The sequence below is a fragment of the Aspergillus flavus genome, chromosome 5, assembly GCF_009017415.1.
Source record: "Aspergillus flavus chromosome 5, complete sequence".
Classification (NCBI taxonomy): Eukaryota; Fungi; Ascomycota; class Eurotiomycetes; order Eurotiales; family Aspergillaceae; genus Aspergillus; species Aspergillus flavus.
This window is the reverse complement of record NC_092408.1, coordinates 353,377-374,123: the sequence shown is the minus strand read 5'-3', so window position 1 is coordinate 374,123 and position 20,747 is coordinate 353,377. Positions and strand designations below refer to the sequence as shown.

The window sequence follows — 20,747 nt, the reverse complement described above, 5'->3', positions numbered from 1 at the left end:
ATTCTATTTTCCTGCCTTTGCTTGAAATGTTGCATGTCAGCGCACAAAAGTGCACTTCTGTTATCTCGGTCGACAAAAGAAGTTGCATGTTTTTGAATATATAAGCAGCCAATTTCACTCATACTGTTCATAATATTATTGTCTACTTATTATACCAGACTATGGTTTGAAATCAACACGTTCCCACTATCCTCAGTATCTCCCCTAAGTACTTATATAATGCTGGCTGAGCTCCCTGGGGTGTCTTTATCGACGCATTTGATTCCCACTTCCCCACTCGCCTTTCCCACCCTTAGTGGGGAATTTCTATGCAGGGGATATCAAAGAATGCGGCCTTCTGATAGGTAAATCCAGGAAATTTAGAAATGGCTTGCTCCTTATAAATTGTGAGGGGAAGACGTCGGACTTCCGAGAGAATAAGCTGCTAATCCTCACCGAGGTACATTGAAAAGAAACGACACTAGTTCATTAGATGCCCCGTATCTCTGAGCCATCATTCAATTATCCAGAAGAACCGTTGGAGCATGTTTCCTGTTCAAGATCCCGTCGACCATGATGATGTCCCTATCTTGATCATAGGAAGTGGTCCCTGTGGTCTCTTACTCGCTTTCATGCTCGCACGGCTCGGAGGTAATTAATCATATATACCCTATGTAATGCCTGTCATTATTATGTGCGATTCTAACCCTCTTAATTAAGTTCGGTCATTGATCGTCGAACGTTATCCCACCAGACTGGATGCACCAAAGGCCCACGCACTGTCACCCAGATCACTGGAGCTATGCCGTCAATTTGGGTTGGATGTCAACAAAATCCGCAACATCGGGGCAGCTCGTGAAGACGCCCACTGGGTGAACTTCGTTACTAGTTTGAGCGGAAAACTCGTCGGGAGACTTCCATACGAGCGGATGGACGCCGAGGTCCTGAATGACACGCCTACGGTTCGCACTATTTGTCTCAGTGCTTAGTCTTGCGTCAAATTACAACAATGCTGACAATGACTTAGATGATACACAACATTCCTCAGCCGGAGTTCGAGGATCTGATTGCTCGAGAATTGCCCAACCATGATCTAGTGGAAGTGCGCAAAAATCATTCGTTCGTTCGGTTGGAAAATGTATGCATATGAAGATAACCCTCGCCCGAATTTTCTGTTGACAGAACTGACTTGGCATCTCCGTGGGTTCAAGCGTAATGATTGTGTTCTCGCTAGTATTGAGGATCGCTCCACACAGCGAGTGTATACCGTGAGATGCACCTACCTAGTGGGTTGCGACGGGGCAAAGAGTGCCGTTAGGAGGTTCTTAGGTATAGAAAGTGAGGGAGAAGACTCATGTGAGTTCAGACCAAGAAGCACGGGTCTCTATGGAATTGCTAACAATATACTTAGACGAAACTATGATGACCATACATATCAATGCTAATATGAGTCCCGTTATTAAAGAGCGGGTGGGTATGCTGCACTGGGTAATAGATCCGGAAGTATCTGGCTTCATAATAGGTTACGACCTATCAGGCAATCAAGTGCTGATATGCAACTTTGACGTATGTCCAAAAGACATACCAGATCCATATTTGGGTTTATACACTGACATAACCGCCATATTATAGAGCATCAAGCATCCAGTTGAGTCTTGGAACGAAGCACTTTGTCGCAAGGTGGTCAGCGCTGCTATAGGTACTAATGTCCCTTACGATGTGCTCAGTTACCGACCTTGGATCCTGAGCAGAAAAGTAGCCAAATCGTATAGAGTCAATCGGGTCTTCTTGTAAGTACCTTAGGATCGTTTGTTTGGCACCTTCTGACAATACTACTTGCAGAGCTGGAGATGCTGCTCATTCCTTCCCTCCGACTGGGGGACTCGGATTGAATAGTGGCTTGGGCGATGTGCACAACCTCGCATACAAATTAGCAGCAGTGCTTCGTGGGCTTGGCGGGGACTCACTACTGGACAGCTATGAATTTGATCGACGAAACGTGGCAATGGTAAACTCACAACAGAGCGTTAAGAATGGGAAGCAGATATTCGGGCTGTTGAAAGCTTTTGGGACCACTGACTCGAACATGGAGGTAGCAAGGCGAAATTTGTACCGGAACATTGAAGACCGTCATGCGATGAAAGATATCAACCAAGGTATCGAAAACCAACGAGAGCATTTCGACAATTTAGGTCTCCATATAGGCTATATTTATGGCGATCACCGAATTCCCGAGAACGCATCCATCTACCGTCCAGTCTGTATTCGTGGTGGACGCCTACCTCATGCTTGGATTAGGCTTTACTCCCAGGAAGAAACAGCGTTACCTCCAATTGATTCATCCTACGTGGCTGAGCTTTCGCCCGAGGAAGTTGAAATGAAACGATACTCGACGCTGGATCTCTGTACGTTCGACGCCTTTACTTTGATTGCGGACCAGGGTACGGCCCTACATTGGAAACAGGCTCTGAAGGAGATGTGCGAATGTCTTCCTGCAGGTATGTCATATAAACTGAAAATTCGCCTGGCTATTCGAGGCTCGGATTTTGACCTTCAGCCTGGCAAAAATGGGGAAGACTGGGTCCAACTCACGAAGTTGTACGATGGGAATGCTATTTTGGTCCGCCCAGATCAGCACATTTTGGAATGCTTTAAGTTTCCGGCCGGATATAGTGAGCTTCTGAGGGTGTTGCGAGAGCACCTGGGGTGGGACACTGTGGTTCCAGATTGGCACAAGGTTGACAGTGTTCTATAGGGGCGCATACCTAGTATTTTTAACTCAATGGTTGTTGCTTGTGTGTTCCAGGGGTCGAGGGGGGAAGCTTATCTAACTAGATAAATGGACAAAGAATGACTCAGATGTACGTCCATACCCTGCTTGTCCTCCCAGACGAGTCAGGGACGTGCTACAGCGTAGTACAACGGGCAGTTCATCGAATCAACCGGAGGTAGCGATCTATTGGCGTGACCGCACAGTTCTTCCCCCCCACCCCCCCAAAACTGGAGGGTTTGATGCCTTGGCCAATTATGTGACGCTTTTCGGAGGAGAGTTGCATAGGTTCTATAATCCTCACCACTGAGACACACAGAGGGCATTCTTGACTCGATTTCGTATCTGATCAGCTTATAACCGAGAACCAGAACTACATCTGCATAGAAACTTTGTTGTTTATGGATTAGGGAGCATGACATCAATTATCCGACATGAGAATGTATAGTTAAGTTTCACCGTACCCTATAGCTGCTTGCCTAGGACTAAAGATCAACACTCTCTTAAAGTAGATCTCCGGACTTCTCTGCCTCTCCACCACACCCCACGACTTCCCCGCATACGTATGGCAAGCTTGATGAAAGTCTATAAACTATGGGTTGATATAATTGCACAGAACCCCGCAAATCGACATGAGCTGACTAGGTATTTCTTCTAGATTTAACCGGACGGTTAAATTGACAAGCTATGTCTGGCTAGAAGTGACAGGATAAAAGTCCGAATGTGCTGTGCTATGGTCCGATGCATCAGAAGCAAAGCTTGCTTTGTCGTGCTGACGTATCCCGAATAGCCAGGTATTTAAACTGCATCAATCATCGTCAAATATGGCTACATGTCTGTGAATATCTTCTCTACAGCAGAGGTTTGAATCATGATGTTGCCGTGGCACCTCTTTTGTATGCTCCTCCTGTTTACCAGGCATGTTTTCTCCGCTGAGGATCCGGAGAAACCCCTCCAGGATATTGTAACTTGGGATGAATATTCTATCCTTGTTCGCGGGGAACGTATACTCTTTTTCTCCGGCGAATTTCATCCTTTCCGTTTGCCTTCCCCAGGACTATGGCTCGATGTGTTTCAAAAGATCCGAGCACTAGGATATTCTGGCGTTTCATTTTATCTCATGTGGGGTCTACTCGAGGGTGAGCCCGGACATGTGCGTACCGAAGGCGTCTTTGCCCTCGATGGGTTCTTTAATGCTGCTAGTCAAGCAGGTATTTACCTCCTTGCGAGGCCCGGACCGTATATCAACGCCGAGGTCTCTGGCGGTGGCTTCCCCAGTTGGGTCCAACGGATCGAGGGTAGTGTTCGAACAACTGACCCAACTTTCTTAAATGCTACAAAAAACTACATTTCCACCATCGGTGAAATCATTAGCAAAGTGCAGATCACCAATGGAGGACCGGTTATCTTGTTCCAGCTAGAGAACGAATACTCAATATGTGAAGGAGCCCCCAGTCATGAGGAGCTTAACTTTTGTCTCGAGAAAGACTACATGGCAGCCATTGAACAACAATTTAGAGATGCAGAGATTGTTGTGCCGTTTGTCAACAACGACGCCGTAGCTCTGGGTGATTGGGCACCTGGGACTGGTCAAGGGGCTATTGATATTTATGGGTTCGACAATTACCCCTTTGGGTGGGGCAACGGCTGTATGTTAAGCATTTGAGCTTTATCTTGGATACAGCTGATACATTGTAGATGCAAGCCCGGAGAATTGGACACAGATTACAGACCCCTTGACACAGTACAACTTTAGTCAACATCAGTCTATGAGTCCTGGAACCCCGTTCTCGATCATCGAGTTCCAAGGAGGTGCTCCAGATCCATGGTATGTGACATACACTTCGATTATTGCGACAGCCGGCACTCATTTACTATTTGTAAAGGGGTGGCACGGGCGCTGATGTCTGCGCCGAGATGGTAAGCAACATCTTTGCAAGAGTGTTCTACAAGATTAATTATGATTTCCGCATCACTATTTTCAACCTTTATATGGTTTGTCAACCCAGCCCTCCTGTTCTATAACTTGGCTGACTCTCCTAGATGCTTGGCGGCACTAATTGGGGTAACTTGGGCTATTCATCTGGGTATACTTCCTACGATGTCGGCGCAGCCATCATCGAGGACCGCCAGATCACTCGAGAGAAGTATAGCGAAATAAAGCTGGAGGCGCAGTTCCTACAGGTCTCTCCAGCATATATTACATCGAAGCCTCACAGTCCCTGTAGTGGTTGCTATACGAATGCAAGCGCTTTAATGACGACTCGCCTTCAAGGAGAAAGTACCAACTTCTACATCATACGCCATTCAAACTATATCGTTACGCAGTCAACATCCTATGAATGGCGGGCTAATACAAGCCAGGGGAGTATCACGGTTCCTCAACCGGGAGGTTCTTCGACTCTCCATGGACGTGACTCCAAATTCCATGTTACGGACTATGATTTAGGGGGCATCAACCTAATATATCCAACTGCGGAAACTTTCACCTGGAGGAGGCATGGGTCTAAGTCTGTGCTCGTCCTGTACGGTGGTGAAGACGAGATCCATGAGTTCGCGGTGGATAGCAACCTCGGGAATGCAACAACCATCGAAGGCTCTAATGTCAGGCTTGGGAAAAGGGGGGCAACATTTGTCGTGCAATGGGATGTCATTCATTCCCGATAAGTTGTACATTTTGGAGAGCACCTGGACGTTTATCTACTCTGGCGGAACGAGGCCTATCAATACTGGGTCATGGACCTCCCTGCTCCCGAACCATTGGACCTGCATGCTTCTCCATCAAGAACCAACTCGTCTGTCATTGTCAAGGCTGGGTATTTGTTACGCAATGCGTCTATTTCAGAGAACACTCTACACTTGACGGGAGATGTCAACGCAACATCGACAGTTGAGCTTATCTCCGCCCCTCCAGGCTGCTGTTCAGACGTACTGTACGACGGAAACCGTCTTCAGAACATCAGCAATACAAATGGTAGGGTGAGTGGAGTAGTACCGTACATAGACCCGAAATTAGCCATACCAGAAATGGAGAGTCTGGAATGGAGATACTTAGATTCGCTACCGGAAGTCTAACCTACTTATGACGACGATCTCTGGACATTGTGCAATCGCACTTCATCCAACAACCCTCGCAATTTGACTACCCCAACCTCTCTGTATTCTAGCGATTACGGTTATCATGCCGGCTCAGTACTGTACAGAGGCCACTTTACGGCTAAGGGAGAAGAGAAATCTCTGTACCTGTCTACCCAGGGAGGCTACGCATATGGCCATTCTGTCTGGCTCGATTCCACCTACCTCGGGTCCTGGCAAGGGAATCCTGCCATACAGAATTACAACCAAACACTCCAATTCCCACAAAGTCTGCAAGGAGATGAGCATTACGTATTGACCATTTTAATTGATAATCTTGGGTTAGACCTCAACTTTGAACTGAATACCAACACCATGAAATCGCCGCGCGGCCTCCTCGATTACGATCTATCCGGCCATAACTCGTGGAAGATTACTGGTAACCTCGGCGGGGAGCAGTATCGCGAACATAGCCGTGGACCCTTGAACAAAGGATCTACTTTTGTGGAGAGGCAGGGCTATCATCTCTCAGGGGCCCTGAACTCGACTAAAGCAGAATGGCAGACCCGAACTCCACAGGAAGGCCTCTCAGCAGCCGGAGTCGGCCTTTTTGCGACCACTTTCTCACTTGACTACCCGCAAGGATATGACATTCCCACCAGTGTGGTACAATAGCACAGCTGTTGACGAAAACAAGCCGGGGGCTTTTCGAATCCAATTATTTGTTAATGGGTGGCAGTTTGGGAAGTATAGTATGTCACCATCCCGACCACTCACCAAAGCATTGTTGTGAATCCATATTTCTCTGCTCCCACATCTGCACATATATCCATTCGGAAGGCATAGGCCAGCTAACTGGATACAAAGAACAATACCGGCCCTCAAACCGAGTACCCTATCCCAGAAGGCATCCTCAACCATCACGGGGGAAATTACCTCGCCCATCACTTTTTGGGCTCTGGAAGGAAATGGGGCAAAGCTGGACGGGATTGAACTACAGAGCAAGGCTGTTGTGCAGAGTGGATATAGGAAGCCGGCATTGGTCGCTGGGCAGACTTACTCACCTAGAGAAGGAGCATATTGAGTAAGGACGTCTGATGATGACCGAGGTCCTTCTTTGGTCGACTGCCTTGTCCATCATTAAAGAAAGGATTAAGAGACTGGAGGTATCTTGGTGGGTAACGATCGTCTTTTACTTTTTTCTCGTCCATATTTAAATTAGGCTCCATACTAGGCGCAGGCGCAGGCGCTTTCTACCGAAAGAGAATTGGGATTCTAGAGGCAGACTTTCAATACCATGGCGATTGTGGCTCAGCCAATTCGTACATTTTGCGTTATAAGCCGTGGGTATCATGCGATAGGCACAAAGTCTTCAATTCTCGTATGGGCGGTAAGGCTGTGCGCCTCCAATGCGGGCTTATTTACTAGTATATCTCTACAAACACCAATCAGAACGGGGCCTAAAACTGATCACTCTTGCCCCGCATAAGCAATTCAGTTCTCTGATCGCTTCAGCAGATTTTTCAATCAGCACCCGGTTGTCTTTGGGGTGATCTGTGTGCAGTTGGCAACTTTTCGCGACGACTTCTCAACATTCAAATATCCGAAACCCCTCCATGATCGCATTCAAATCTGCACTAGAGACCACACAAGAAGCAGTAAGCCTAGTTTGCGAACAGACAGGTGTGACCGGGCAGACTTCAACCATCGGAATGGCGGACCCCCTCGCTATAACCGGGTTGATTCTTCAAGTTATAGAAACCGCTGGCCAGGTGTATAGATATTGCAAGGAGGTTCAGAATGCCGACAATGAGATTCGAGAATTATTCGGCGAGCTTTTCGCTCTGAAAGCAGTTCTGGAGCAAATGAGCAGAGAAAAACAAGGTCCTCTGGACATACAGGATCCCAAGTCAGCACAAGCGATTTCGTCAGAATCGTTTCGGCACGCCTTGCTCAGCGCGAACGGCGTCTTGAAAGATATCCTTGACGACTTGATGAAAAGACACATAAAAGGAAAGTCATTCATCAAGCAGTTAGGATGGCCAGGGAAGAAAGAAAAGCTTCAAGATAGCATTGTCCAGCTTGAGCGGCTCAAAAGTTATTTTATCTTGGTTATGGTGAATGAGAACTCGTATGTGTCTCCATTTCATATTGAGGATTGAAGCTGATTATATCATCAGGGCAATGGACAAGGAGGTCCTATCGTCAATAAATTACTTGACGGACTTGGGAACCCTGATGAGACAAGATAGTCAAAGTGAGATACCACGGAGATGTCCATTCTTATACATTCTCGGTCTTAGGATTGTCGTCTCTTTTCCGATTCTCCGAGCACTATCTAACAGCGTCTGTCATAGAGGACCTGCGTCAGAAGATAAGGGAATGGATATGTCCGTTTGACGTGGAAGTAAGTCATCGCAAGGCACGGTCTGTATGCCAGGCTGGCACTGGATCTTGGTTTATCGATGGTCCTTTTCAACGATGGTTTCGGGGGCAGGAGGAGTCTCGATTGCTCTATCTTGAGGGTAAATGTAAGCTTTGGATTCTCGATGCTCATTAAATCTACGTCCTAATAATTCACTCAGCTGGGTCTGGGAAAACGGTCCTCTGGTAAGTTCGACTCTTGGAATAAAGCCATCATAAATTTTCATACAGTCTTTAACGAGTACTGGTTGCAGTTCGACTGCTATAGAAGAAGCGAGGAAGGCCACCCAAAGCACGGACTATAGCTTAGCACTATTCACGTACTGCTCATTTCAGCTCAGTGCTTCCCAGAAGCTGATTCATGTTCTCGGTGCTCTACTCGCGCAGCTTTCCGATCGCTTTCCTCAAACCCTTGACGTACTGGAGCCTGATTTTAGGAAGAAGTCACTTCCTTCTCCGAATACACTTCTCCAGATACTTCGCAGCCATGCGCGTGAGCTAAAACGGTTGTATATCTTTGTCGATGCTGTTAATGAGAGCGATGAGTGTGAAGACATTCTAAGCACATTGCTGACCCTCGCAGAATCTGAATATCAGATACATGTGATGGTTACCAGCACCGCAGCTTCAGTGACACTGAGCAAGGATGACCTCCTGAGGGCACAAATGAAACCATCTTCAAACCAGAACGACATTCAGGACTTCGTAAACGCGCAGTTGGAGACACGTCCAAGCCTTCGTTATCTCCCACCACACACCAAAAGAGATATAACTTCCGTACTTATAACCAAGGCTAACGGAATGTAAGTACAGCCGACAGAATCTCTTTATGCAGATAAGTTACATCTTGAGTTAACCATCCACGTAGGTTCCGATACGTTCAATGTCAAATTGATCTGCTCAGCGCCCAAGCAACTGGTCGAGATGTCCGCAAGGCACTCTCGACATTGCCAGAAAGCTTGAATGGAACGTACGAAGTAATTCTCGGACAAATTCCCCCTTATAACCGCGAACTCGCAAGAGATGTACTTCTCTGGCTTACATTTAGCCGGCAACCAATGACGTTATCGGCATTGAGCGAAGCGGTGGTCATCGTCAAGGGAGACAAATTCCTTGACGACGAATGCAGGCTATATTCCCCTACAGTCATCCTAAAGATATGTCAAGGACTAGTAGCGTATGATGAAGTGACTTCGATTATAACATTAGCCCACGCATCGGTCAAAGCATTCCTTACATCCGACGCTATCAGACAAGGCCCAGCCGCATACTACAGCTTGCAGGAGATCGAGGCTACACGATGCATCTTCCAGAAATGCTTGACATATTTGATGTTTGATGCATTCCAGAAGCCATGCCGAAGCCGACATTCCCTTAGAAGGCGTCTGAAGGAGTTCCCACTGTTAAACTATGCCTCTATGACCTGGGGACAGTATTGTGGCTTACAGGCCCCTGCTGGTTTCGTGCTCGGGAACTCTGAATTGGACGAGATAATGGATTTCTTTGCAACATGTGCTCTACACAGTGGCGGTAACTTTAGGTCCTGGGTCCAGGTCCTGATCCCTGAGGCTGCTACCGAAGAAGCTTGGTCAACAGAGCCATTGTACTATGCGGCTTCATTTGGAATGACGCTCGTCGTGGAAAGGCTTATCAAAAGCGGCATCAATTTGGACTCCCCTGGTGGCCGTCACGATGCTACTGCCCTTACAGTCGCGTCATACAGAGGCCAGCTCGCAGTGGTCAAGATGCTACTTGAAGCAGGTGCAGATCCGAACTTGAAAGATTGCCATGGAATAACAAGTCTCGGGTGGGCAAAGAGGAAAGGTCACCGCGAGGTTGAAACGCTTCTATTGGCATCTGGTGCTCAGGCTCATCTGGGGCATTCCAAAGTAGTCGTGTCAAGGAATGAGCAGCAGGCAGGTAACGAGTACAGCGACTCTGAGGGTCATGAAGAGTGACTAAATTAGAAGGCAATTCAATGTACACTGCCAAGGCCTCCCGAGAGATCGGTATGCGCGGTGTTGATCGAACCACCAGCTGACCGCTGGTCAGTCGGAGTAAGCTTTTGAAATCTGTGTAAGGGAGCCATTCATTGCTTCATGCCTGTGTGTTAGGTGGTCTATTTTATTAGCGTCTGGGTAGATATGGGCTAGATAGAATGTCGGGTCACGAAGTGCGACTCCCGTGGCATGAGGAAGAAAGATAGAAAAGAATACTCAACGCCTCTGATATGCGTAATGATGCTTGTATGAAGCGCTTGAATTTTAATCACCCCCTTCTAGCTGTCGTAACTTGCTTACAAGGATATCGCAAGATTCATAATGCTTCGTTCTGAAGGCAACCACGTAGCGTTGTGTAAGTTTCAGGAAGGACACCAACCTGCAATTATGACTGTATATTATGAGAAAGTGCTTCAGACTATTAAAGACGGGACTCGGAGAAATACTAAGGAAGAAAATTGACGTAAAACACAAGATGGATATAGCATGATACGTAAATCGGTAGAACTGCCGGGGTGCCTTCACCATAATATGCGTAAGCCCCAGCAACATCACCCCACAAGTCCACCCCCAGGAATTAGGAATCCGTAGCAGCCTTAAAATGGAATCGACGGCCGACGGATAAGGAGTTTTCCGCTCTCCACAGGTGCGCTGTGGGGAAAGTGTGGGGAGAACGCCACGGGGGATCATCCGATATGGGGAAGTGAAAATCAAAGTATAGATAAGCTGCATTTAAAACGTAGCGCCCCTCCTCTTCTCCAATTTTCTTCAATCAGTCACGACTACTTCAATTGCTATCCAACATGACGCGCGCACCATCAGACAAGCCTACGGGCGAGTACCGCCAGTATCTCCCCGACCTGAGCTTGAAACGGTTCCAGGTAATGCGCACTCAAGATGCGCATGAATATGCCCATGATTTTAAGACAATTCACAACCCACCATGGTTGCATGCGCTGTACATGCACTGGTTGGATTTGTTGCAGGAGCCTTTCAAGGGTGTCACGACTGATGGTATGATAGATGTATTCTTTTCCACAATTGCTGTGCTATTGCTAATATCCGATCAGGAAATGTCCGACCTGGACTATTCACATTACAAGATGAAGACATTCCCATCGGCAAAATCGTAAGCGCAGTTGAATCGCTACTCTCCATAGTAGACAACAAACAACGCCAAGCACTCTCATATCACATCGACTCCCCCGAATGGCGCACATGGTCAAACCCCGAATTCCTCCTCAGCCACAAAGGTCTCCGTCTCGACGAAGTCAACACCGAAACCCGCGACGCAATTCTCAACGTGCTCAAGGCCACGTTGTCACCAGAAGGCTATGACAAAGCCATCAAAGCCATGCGCATCAACCACTTCCTAGGCGAGCTCGTCGAATCACCAAAGGTGATGAACGAGTTCTCCTACAACTTCGTCCTGTTCGGACGTCCCTCTACCACCAGACCGTGGGGTTGGTCATTCTACGGCCACCATCTCTGTCTGAACGTGTTCTTGTATAAGGGCCAGATCGTCGCCTCGCCGTGGTTCACAGGCGCAGAGCCCAATGAGATCGACTCCGGTCCGTATGCAGGCACCCGCATTATGCAGGTCGAGGAGGAACTCGGTCTCCGACTTATGCAGTCACTCAGTCCAGATCTCCAGCGGGAGGCTCGCGTGTATGCCGAGATGCATGACCCCGCAATGCCACCTGGTCGCTGGAACAAGGATGACCAGCGGCATGTGTGTGGTGCGTATCGGGATAACCGAGAGGTTCCGTACGAGGGCATCCTCGCTTCATCGCTCAACGAGGAGCAGAAGAAATTGCTCTACGGTATCTTGGAACAGTATCTACTTTACCTCCCCGAGCGATCCCGGAAGATGAAACTGGATCACATCCGGCAATTCGAGTCGGAGACGTATTTCTCCTGGATTGGTGGTTTTGGTGATGAGGATCCGTTTTATTATCGGATTCAGAGCCCCGTGATCCTCGTTGAGTTTGATCATCACTCCGGCGTCTTCTTGAACAATGAAGAGCCGAAGAAGTTCCACATCCACACTCTGCTGCGCACGCCTAATGGGGGTGACTACGGATATGCCCTGCGGCCGTTGATTCCTGCTGTGGAGGGGATAGTGGGGGAGGACATTAAGTGGGAGAAGTCGGCTCTTTAGGCGAGCAGACGCTGATATTAGATGATGTTATGCGATAGATGTATATAGTGAGCATATGAGATATTAGACCGTGCCAAATGAAGCGTCCATGATGTGTTTGGGTCTTGACTTCCATCTGGCCGGCTGGCCCACTCTACGTAAATGCCGATATACCCGAGCGTAGCGTAACGCAGATCCACCCCAGGAGTGGTCTCCCCATGCATTGCTGTGGAGAATTCGCCACAAGAACGTACCATCGATGGTTACCACTGTCGAGAGCCATAGTGGGAATCACGACTGTAGACGTATTGCTCGGATCTGCCGAGGGGCTCGGACTTTGCCTATGTCTACTGATAGGGCTCGGATCTAAATAACAGATGCTATGAGATAGTTCTCTTACGAAACAACCACATAGCTACGAAGCATTTGCTATACCTAAAACTAGGACTCTCGAGGAGGAGATGAGAGTACAATTAAATATCAATATCTTGACAAAAACCCCCAAAATTGTGTATCAAGTAAAGAAAACCCCTCCGTGCAATATAACATCCAAACCCAAACTATAGCATCCAACCACGTCCCGATCCCACCACATAAATTTGATAAGCTACCCATGTAACCCCAAAGCTCAGACCAGGCCCTAGTGAGCAGCTCCAAATTACCCCGGGGCCCCATATCAACCTGGCATAGGATCCCCTTGTCTGGCCCAATCAAAAGTCAACTAATAAGATCCAAGATAGCCGCCAGGATCTGCCCAGCTGTGGAATATCCGATAATGTCGGCAATTCCGACCCCGGTAATGCCTTCACGATCAAATCGTCTGATTGGATGCCGAGTTGTTCGTATTTGAGCTTCATCTGCCCCCTTGCGTTGATTGTTATGTGCAATTCAATTTGACATTTCCAGTGACCAACGTATCTCAATGTTTGACTACATCTTTCGTCTTTTGACTAGGTTATCGGGAGGAAAGTCGCGCAGGGAGGAAACAGCCATGGTAAGTTCATCAGGTCACGTCTTCCGGTTAAACAAGGCGGGGAAACAAACTAACATAATGAAAAGATCCCAGAAGACGCCCACCTCCACATCATCATAGTCGGCGCAGGCCTCAGCGGTCTCGCGACAGCGATATCCTGCGCTACATCCGGCCATACAGTCGAAGTGATTGAGCAAGCAAAGGAACTCGCCGAGGTACATCCACATACATATACGCCACGCGCCCAGATCCACTCCCCATAAATAATAACCCCGGATATAAAATCTCCGAGCTAATGAATAGTAACCCAGGTCGGCGCAGGCCTCCAAATCACCCCCAACGCTTCCCGTCTCTTCCACCACTGGCGCCTTCCCTCATCACTCTGGAAATCCGCCGCCGAACCAACAGCCCTAACCGTCCACAAATACACCGGCCAAGTCCTCGCCCACGAAGACCAATTCCACACCAACATCCGCTCGAAATACCAAGCCCCCTTCATCGACCTCCACCGCGTCGACCTCCAACAAGCGCTCTTCGCCCGCGCCCAAGACCTCGGCGTGAAATTCCACCTCAACGAGCGCGTTGACCGCCTCGATTTCGACTCCACCACGGTCTACACGCTCTCCGGGAAGACCTACAGTGGGGACCTCATTGTCGCGGCGGACGGGCTGTGGTCGAAATGTCGGGAATGTTTCGAGGGGAAGAAGGACGATCCCTTGCCGACGGGGGATTTGGCGTATCGGATTGTGCTCAGGGCGGAGGAGATCACGGATCCGAAACTGAGGGCTTGGGTTGAGAACCCGGAGTGTCATTTTTGGGTTGGGCCGGGCGCGCATGCGGTAGCTTATTCGTTGCGTGGAGGGAACATGTTTAATATTGTGCTTCTTGTACCGGATAATTTGCCCCCTGGGGTGTCGAGACAGGAGGGCAGTGTGGAGGAGATGAGGGCGCTTTTTGAGGGGTGGGATCCTGTGTATGTTTCCTCCTCTCTTTTTTTTTTCGTCTTGTTGAGATGATGAAACTCACAGATGGCGCGTCTAGGTTGAACCAGTTCCTTGGTTATGTCGACACGGTCGATAAGTGGAAGCTGATGCATCGTATGTCTTTCGTTTCCTCGCCTTTCCCTTCATGGGTGGTTGCTGACGCATGATACAGACGGCGAAATGGAATCCTGGATTAACGACAAATCCAACCTCGTCTTCATGTACGCTCTCCCCTCCCCCGTTTTCTTTATCCCACTCCCCCAGCAATTCTAACTAAGGAACCCCAGCGGCGACTCCTGCCACCCAATGCTCCCCTACCTAGCCCAAGGCGCAAACTCCTCCCTCGAGGACGGTGCCGTACTCGGCGGCCTCCTGGGCCACATGAAGAGTAAATCACAACTCCCCAAGATTCTCCGCCTATACGAGAGTTTGAGGAAGTCGAGAGGGGAGGCGATTGTTAAAGAGACGTTTAAACAGGTAATGTCTATGTCTCTCTCCTGCCCTGTCTTATCTGTTTCTGTCTTTACTTGGTTTATGGAAAAGTAAACTAACAGATCACCGTAGAGAAACGATTTCCACATGCACAATGGACCCGAGCAGGAGAAGAGAGATGAGATTTTCTTGTCGCAGTTGGGGAAGGAGATTAAGGGGGCATTTCCTAGTCGATGGTGAGTTTCTTTCCCCCTCTTTCTTTGAGTGTTGTGGTTGTGGGTTAAGTGCTGATGTGGATGTGTGTAGGACGTGTCCTGAGGTGCAACCTTGGTTGTATGGGTATGATGCGCTGCAAGAGGTGGAGAAGGCTGTTGGGCGGAACCCGGAGTTGTTTTCGAAGAAGAAGGCGAATCTTTAGATCTGTTTCTTTTTTACTTTGATGAATGTGTGTATGTACAGTCAATTTGATGTGTTGGGTCTATAGGAGTTCTGGCATGGTGAGATTGGGTAGTAGATGAATGTACGAGTTGTTTGAGATGGCGTGTGTACAAAGCAACATAGGTAGCTACGAGTTCTAAAATCGCATATAGTACAATCAATTGTCCAACATAGGCAGTCCTCCTATATCATCGAAGAGCCGGGCGATTCCTTCGAATGAACAATCCGGGAATCCAAAGCCGTGAGCCCATTCCTACCACGTTACAGTTAGGTTCTGAGCGCCTTAAAGAGTGAAATGTAGGTCACATACCGGTATGTCAAATGTACCCTGACTAGGACTCTCCGCTGCATATGCTGGAACGCTTCCCTCAATGTTCACCATACTTGATTGAGCGTCCGACAAGCTAAATTCCCTGAGATACCGCTTGATAAGATCCACGGACTTCCGTGCCACAACTGACTCTTCCATTGCTTCCAATATTTCCAGCGCCATCTCCACGGATCGTCGCAGTGGGATAGTTTCAGGGCACATGCCAAGCTTGATCATGGGGAGTAACAGGGTTGATGTGGCGAACATCACGTATGTTGTGTTATACCACCTATCAGATCAGATTAGAATGGAAGGAAATTCCAGAATATCAGGGCTGAACATACCAGCACCGGAAGAACGTATGAATCCGGTAGATATCGTAGATGACTTCAATTGTTTTCATCGCAGCGTCAAGACACTTCCCGATGGTCTGTTCCAGTTCGATCGGTGGGTGTCTTAATTTGCGTGTAAAGTGACTGAGAAATGGGCGGAACAGGAGCATCTTGACGTTATAATAGCCTATCTGGATCAGTCGACAGTTTTGTAGTGTTAACGGTGGAGGACTTACGAATGCCTAAGACTAACCGTTGCCGGCGAGCCCACTTTGGGTCTCGCAGTGCACCGCCAGATGCTCCTTGTCTCAGGATATCTGGCTTAATTCTCTCCGGGAGTCTCAACATCCATCTGTCCAACTCAGCCTCAATTTGCAGCGCAACCTGCAATTTATCCTGCAAGGTAATTCGAGAATGGTAGATTTGCACGGACACCTTGCGGATCATTTGTGCAAAGTCAACCATCCATGGTATGATGGCATATTCGGAATCGTCTCTTTCCGGAAGAGCTCGATTGTGGTATTCATCCATGCCTAGAGTATCAGGACGGCCAACTGAAAAGCTCATCTCACTGCCTCATAAGTATACATCACAGCGATTTACAACTTCGGAAAGAACTCACATTTCCAGAGAGAATAGGCCCCTGTAGACAATTAGCACTGGTGATACTGAGTAATTAAAGGTGCACCTACCACCAAGTTTTTGAGATCCAACCCGCCCGTTGCTCTGTGGAGTTACGCACTTCTCTGTTGAAACCAGCAGCTAGACATGTGCGTATAGCAAGACCCAAGTACATATAAGCCACTACTAGACATTAGCAATACGATATCACCGCAAGGATAGGATGACTGACAATTCGGATTTAGCTCATTTTGGCAGATTTTAGCCTAACCACTGTTAGCCAAATGATGTGTGTGTGAATAGATATAGACTATGCATACCATGAGGTACAAGCACTGGACTGTGTCCAGATTATTCGAAAACTGCAGATAGTTCAGGTAGACTTGGGCTTCGCCGAACAACTTCCGGCTCCACTCAAAACGCGTCAATCCTCCAAGTCGCTCCTCATCCCAAACACGAACCAAGGCGCCAAATGAGAGAATGCTCAGATACAGTGCGACAAAACTTGGTTCTGGTTGTGTAGTTCGGTTGAACCACAGATCGTGGGCTCGCAGGCAAAAGTCCTCTTTGTCAATCAGAGGATGAATAAAATGGATGTTCTCGAAATATCCGTTCATAAATGCATGAGCCTGCTCAAAGTAGTAGTTGTGTTCATGAAGCGCCGCGGGTTGCGCCGGACCAGCCGTGTATGAAGGCGAGAAACTTGAATTATGCAGAGTCGAGACTATAGAGTACTCTGGCACACCAGCGAGACTATGTCGCTCTTGAGTTCGTCTGGGCTCGTGTCTTTTTTGAAGATGGCCTATCAATGCAGTAGACGATGTGCTCCCGTGAAACTCGATGCCGTTGGTATGGTGATTAAGCTCGCTGATCTCATCCTCCACAGAGTCCCCGGCCTCATCATGATTGTCGTATGACAGCGGTATCTCTTCTCTTGGGGTCGAGCCATGCCGAGGCATGGAACACGGGGTCGCTTCTATTATGGAATGGGGCATCTGCCTGGTTTCAGGGGCTGTCGCTTCTCTCTGAGACTGTGGAGAGCGTTGGGAAGCAATTTCAGATTCAGCCACCCGGAGCTTTGCGGAAAGCTCGTCTACTTTCTTCTCTAAGTCGGAAACATAACTAATAAACGCCATCAGAGTCATTACAACAGCACACCAAAAATCGTAACTCACCTGGCTGAGCGGTCATTTTCACGCTGTCGGTAATTCCCTTGATATACGCAATTGATGCCGCTTTCTGTGCAGGTCAGATCTATTCGCTGAGTAGATGTCAGACGAACGACTTACTCTTACAGTGTGAGCAAGGGTATGATTCATCGCATTTGTATTTCTTTAGTCTGCATCTGTCGCAGGCTTGAGCAGCACGGGGCCGCTTCGCCCGAGGTGGACCAGAATCATCCACTGTGGTACGAATTGATGACGATCGCTGCGTCTGACGTTGCATCATCCATCTATAGTCATATCCGTCATATTAAGATATATTGTATGTATGTATGGGGTGATGATGCTGGGATGTGCATCTGGGAAGGCGCAGCGTACAGAGAGTATGCGACGCGACAAAAAGTGGCCGGAATTGCCGAACACCAACTCAACTGCCGACCTGCCTAGCCGTCACATGACGGCCCCGCGGGGCACCCCGCGGGGAACTTGAACACTATTTTAGCTAAACTTTTTAATCTGCTTGAGTAATATATATTAAATTCGGGGTATTGTCTAGCGAAACGAAGCATACGATAACTATTACAAGGAGATATCTACATTCAGCTCCTTTGCAACAGATTCGACGTGGGCCGAATCCCACTCTAACTCCCGATCAGGCAGAACAACGCCTTCAAATGGCTTCCCCAACCGGTGCACCAGACTCTCAATACCATTGCCATCGGTGAAAGACCAGACACGCACGTATCTGCTGTCGAAAGCTAGGGCGAATGTCTGACCTGCTGGAATGACGACCGTTTCACCTTCACGGAAGACGGCATCCGCTAAGTCCTTTAGACGGACGACTAGGGTTCCCTCTTGAATACACAAGCAGTGATCCACGTCGTAGAACGTCATATTTTTTGATAGTAGTGAAGGACCATATTCACAGGATGATTCAATGCTTGAAATTGCGCACACCCCGTTACTTTGGGTCGTTGTGATAAATGGCCGAGACATAACACCTCCCAGCATCCACCTTGGGCCGGTGTTGGCACGTAGGTAGAACGGCTGCGAGGAGTCCGGAAGACGTTCATCATCTTTTTTCCAGTCTCCTACATCTGGGGGTTGATAGTTTGGTTGGAATACAACATCAAACTTTTCCTTCGCAGCCATAACCTTGGGTATCAACAAGGACTTTAAATCACGGTCGTCACTCTCAGGTACAAGTAGGCCTTCGTAGGGCTCGGAGACGTGTCGGAAGAAATCAACCCAGTCACCGGGAGTGATCAGGCCGTAGATTTCTGTATGCGGACCTAACATTTCGGGATTATGAATGACTGTCTAGCGATGTGTCAGATCCTGCTTCTCTCTCCATGCAAAACATGCGGAAGTGAAGTACCGGCGGCACATATGCAAAGTCACCTGGTCCCATGATGCGACATTTATCTCCATTCCATAATTTCAGATAGCCTTTCGCAACTAAGAAAACGTCGTGGGCGTGGTTGTGGTAATGGAATCCCGGGGCATCGGACAGCACCGCGCCACTTTGGAAAACAGCCATCAAGCCATTTGTCTGCTTTGAAGACGCCAGGATACGAAATACTCCCTTACTGCCAGGAATTGTGATACGCTCCCCCTCCAGTTGAGGGATTGCGTAGGGAACCCGCGAGGGAGGGGGGAGTTTCGTCCATGAGATAGCCATAGTAGGATGATATGGAAGTTCTGAAATCAGTTGCGGAGTGTTTAAAAATCTAAGGCTTCCAGGTCGCGAAAAGGGGTTTTCACAATGATCGACCTTATGTACTTGTAGATCCTTGAGGGGATTCGTCATAACTGGCCCACCCGCATGTTCCCCGAACTCGGAGAAGCCGCGAACCAAACGACCGGAATATCCGATTCTGTCAGGCGTGCGACATTTCGTATGTTGACATGTTCTACTCCACTTTCTCCATTCCCGTAAGTAAGTAACCAAAGCCTAGAATAAGGCTTGGAAGCGGTAGTGCATCAGTCAGAATTTGGAATGAAGTTGGGGAAACCTAACATGACGCAACCTTGTATTCTTATTGCCATCAATTGTTCTCAATCTGCCAGGATTGGAAGACAGGAGCATACATGAGCGTTGTGAGTAAATATACGCAAAAAGAAGAGATAAAACTGGGAGGGAACGGAGAAGGATATGAAATGAAACGAAAGAAGACACATATTCACAGAATATGTGGAAGTTAAGATGCTGCCCCCATGACCGGCATTCCCCTAATACTCCTGTTCACCTGCAACAACCAACAGTAGGCAGAAAGCAAGGATTGAGCCCTCGGCCCCAAGGCACATATGAGCAGCGCCAGGCCGCAGTCCACTACACACTCTTCCAGTTGTAGAATGAATATTGCCAACTCCCAACTGTCCCAAATTTATCTCTGATGTCCGCTATTCTGCGAAGACATTGACCGAGAGGAGCTTCTGCTCAGCGACGTGGGAGAATTGGGCTGTGACGATTCGGGGGTAGAATGATGGAGCGAGGAGACGGCACTTCGGACTGTCCCTGCCGCTGCCTCGGGGTTGCAGTGAGCACAGACGAATGTGTTAAAGCCCAGCCCCTGGCAGCTACTACAATCCATAACTCTGGAAAACCTTAAGCCAACATCAGAAGTTTGGGTACAAACAGGGAAGCAAACCTTCGAGGGTTTCCAGCGCAACTTCTGCATGTCAGGGCTATTCGACCTCCGCCTGTACATGATATGTGTTCTGGATCAAGGTGGAGTGTTGAACGTGCCAGGTGGGCCATGTGTAGACAGGATGGTGGTGTAATTTTCGACCAAGAAGCAAGAGAAAAAGTCAGGGTGGACAAGTTATTTGGATGGCATTGACGATGACCGATTCGGTGGAAGAACCCATACTTAAATACTCTTTTGAACCGCTTCTTCCGACAGATAGGTATATTTTTGCATCGAGATTATCGGCATATGCATTTCATAAAAAGCCAAGGCTAAAGGCAGAAGCGGGAATGCAGAAGGATAATGCCAGCAGCGAAGCCAGGCTGCTCCTTGCACGGAGCGAGTACTATTTATCCTCTATATTGGAACCGTGGCACTATGCCAGGGAGATTGTCCTACTGAGCTTCGAGTCAATGG

At 48.3% G+C, this 20,747-nt stretch overlaps 8 protein-coding genes across 8 annotated transcripts; 5 read left to right on the top strand and 3 right to left on the bottom strand.

Moving 5' to 3' along the window:
- The first annotated feature begins 218 nt into the window (after positions 1 to 218).
- F9C07_1611198 (3-propionate hydroxylase) lies at positions 219 to 3,114 on the top strand. The gene is made up of 7 exons (XM_071508255.1): positions 219 to 630; positions 700 to 941; positions 1,007 to 1,117; positions 1,191 to 1,335; positions 1,391 to 1,545; positions 1,612 to 1,769; positions 1,822 to 3,114. Exons 1-7 carry the CDS (start codon positions 525 to 527, stop codon positions 2,732 to 2,734), a joined length of 1,830 nt encoding a protein of 609 aa, XP_071364220.1. The 5' UTR covers positions 219 to 524; the 3' UTR covers positions 2,735 to 3,114.
- A 200-nt stretch (positions 3,115 to 3,314) lies between these two features.
- Positions 3,315 to 6,817, top strand: F9C07_2071965 (beta-galactosidase; the record flags this gene model as incomplete). Its single annotated transcript, XM_071508774.1, has 9 exons — positions 3,315 to 3,394; positions 3,668 to 4,398; positions 4,448 to 4,577; positions 4,636 to 4,744; positions 4,793 to 5,398; positions 5,435 to 5,818; positions 5,972 to 6,490; positions 6,578 to 6,613; positions 6,692 to 6,817. 9 exons carry the CDS (start codon positions 3,315 to 3,317, stop codon positions 6,815 to 6,817), a joined length of 2,721 nt encoding a protein of 906 aa, XP_071364219.1.
- A 623-nt stretch (positions 6,818 to 7,440) lies between these two features.
- On the top strand, positions 7,441 to 10,206 carry F9C07_2107484 (uncharacterized protein; the record flags this gene model as incomplete). Its single annotated transcript, XM_071509023.1, has 6 exons — positions 7,441 to 7,955; positions 8,005 to 8,081; positions 8,128 to 8,355; positions 8,410 to 8,434; positions 8,503 to 9,051; positions 9,117 to 10,206. 6 exons carry the CDS (start codon positions 7,441 to 7,443, stop codon positions 10,204 to 10,206), a joined length of 2,484 nt encoding a protein of 827 aa, XP_071364218.1.
- A 153-nt stretch (positions 10,207 to 10,359) lies between these two features.
- On the bottom strand, positions 10,360 to 11,291 carry F9C07_1611380 (uncharacterized protein). The gene has a single exon (XM_071508256.1). It carries the CDS (start codon positions 10,978 to 10,980, stop codon positions 10,513 to 10,515), a length of 468 nt encoding a protein of 155 aa, XP_071364217.1. The 5' UTR covers positions 10,981 to 11,291; the 3' UTR covers positions 10,360 to 10,512.
- On the top strand, positions 11,009 to 12,578 carry F9C07_2284341 (uncharacterized protein). The gene is made up of 2 exons (XM_041293162.2): positions 11,009 to 11,262; positions 11,319 to 12,578. The coding sequence occupies exons 1-2, from the start codon at positions 11,052 to 11,054 to the stop codon at positions 12,407 to 12,409; spliced, it is 1,302 nt and encodes a 433-aa protein (XP_041147135.1). The 5' UTR covers positions 11,009 to 11,051; the 3' UTR covers positions 12,410 to 12,578.
- Positions 12,579 to 12,860: 282 nt separating this feature from the next.
- F9C07_1611659 (FAD binding domain protein) lies at positions 12,861 to 15,346 on the top strand. Its single transcript, XM_041293161.2, has 8 exons — positions 12,861 to 13,382; positions 13,448 to 13,576; positions 13,673 to 14,334; positions 14,403 to 14,458; positions 14,517 to 14,565; positions 14,632 to 14,821; positions 14,909 to 15,012; positions 15,083 to 15,346. The coding sequence occupies exons 1-8, from the start codon at positions 13,311 to 13,313 to the stop codon at positions 15,192 to 15,194; spliced, it is 1,374 nt and encodes a 457-aa protein (XP_041147134.2). The 5' UTR covers positions 12,861 to 13,310; the 3' UTR covers positions 15,195 to 15,346.
- A 24-nt stretch (positions 15,347 to 15,370) lies between these two features.
- Positions 15,371 to 17,926, bottom strand: F9C07_6842 (putative C6 transcription factor; the record flags this gene model as incomplete). The annotated part of the gene is made up of 10 exons (XM_071511526.1): positions 15,371 to 15,467; positions 15,525 to 15,813; positions 15,869 to 16,043; positions 16,093 to 16,427; positions 16,479 to 16,499; positions 16,549 to 16,618; positions 16,710 to 16,743; positions 16,798 to 17,599; positions 17,653 to 17,716; positions 17,767 to 17,926. The coding sequence occupies 10 exons, from the start codon at positions 17,924 to 17,926 to the stop codon at positions 15,372 to 15,374; spliced, it is 2,046 nt and encodes a 681-aa protein (XP_071364216.1).
- A 293-nt stretch (positions 17,927 to 18,219) lies between these two features.
- On the bottom strand, positions 18,220 to 19,321 carry F9C07_6843 (putative dioxygenase; the record flags this gene model as incomplete). The annotated part of the gene is made up of 2 exons (XM_071511527.1): positions 18,220 to 18,960; positions 19,019 to 19,321. 2 exons carry the CDS (start codon positions 19,319 to 19,321, stop codon positions 18,220 to 18,222), a joined length of 1,044 nt encoding a protein of 347 aa, XP_071364215.1.
- Between the last annotated feature and the right edge of the window lie 1,426 nt (positions 19,322 to 20,747).

What these genes read in the sequence shown, in the direction of transcription:
- F9C07_1611198 (XM_071508255.1), top strand. Translation starts at nt 525, where the DNA reads ATGTTTCCTGTTCAAGATCCCGTCGACCATGATGATGTCCCTATCTTG. An exon ending in TCCTGAATGACACGCCTACG is followed by an intron (nt 942 to 1,006) that starts GTTCGCACTATT and finishes ACAATGACTTAG; the next exon opens with ATGATACACAACATTCCTCA. An exon ending in AGAGTCAATCGGGTCTTCTT is followed by an intron (nt 1,770 to 1,821) that starts GTAAGTACCTTA and finishes TACTACTTGCAG; the next exon opens with AGCTGGAGATGCTGCTCATT.
- F9C07_1611380 (XM_071508256.1), bottom strand. Translation starts at nt 10,980, where the DNA reads ATGCAGCTTATCTATACTTTGATTTTCACTTCCCCATATCGGATGATC.
- F9C07_2284341 (XM_041293162.2), top strand. Translation starts at nt 11,052, where the DNA reads ATGACGCGCGCACCATCAGACAAGCCTACGGGCGAGTACCGCCAGTAT. An exon ending in CAAGGGTGTCACGACTGATG is followed by an intron (nt 11,263 to 11,318) that starts GTATGATAGATG and finishes ATATCCGATCAG; the next exon opens with GAAATGTCCGACCTGGACTA.
- F9C07_1611659 (XM_041293161.2), top strand. Translation starts at nt 13,311, where the DNA reads ATGTTTGACTACATCTTTCGTCTTTTGACTAGGTTATCGGGAGGAAAG. An exon ending in TAAGTGGAAGCTGATGCATC is followed by an intron (nt 14,459 to 14,516) that starts GTATGTCTTTCG and finishes CGCATGATACAG; the next exon opens with ACGGCGAAATGGAATCCTGG. An exon ending in TTAAAGAGACGTTTAAACAG is followed by an intron (nt 14,822 to 14,908) that starts GTAATGTCTATG and finishes AGATCACCGTAG; the next exon opens with AGAAACGATTTCCACATGCA.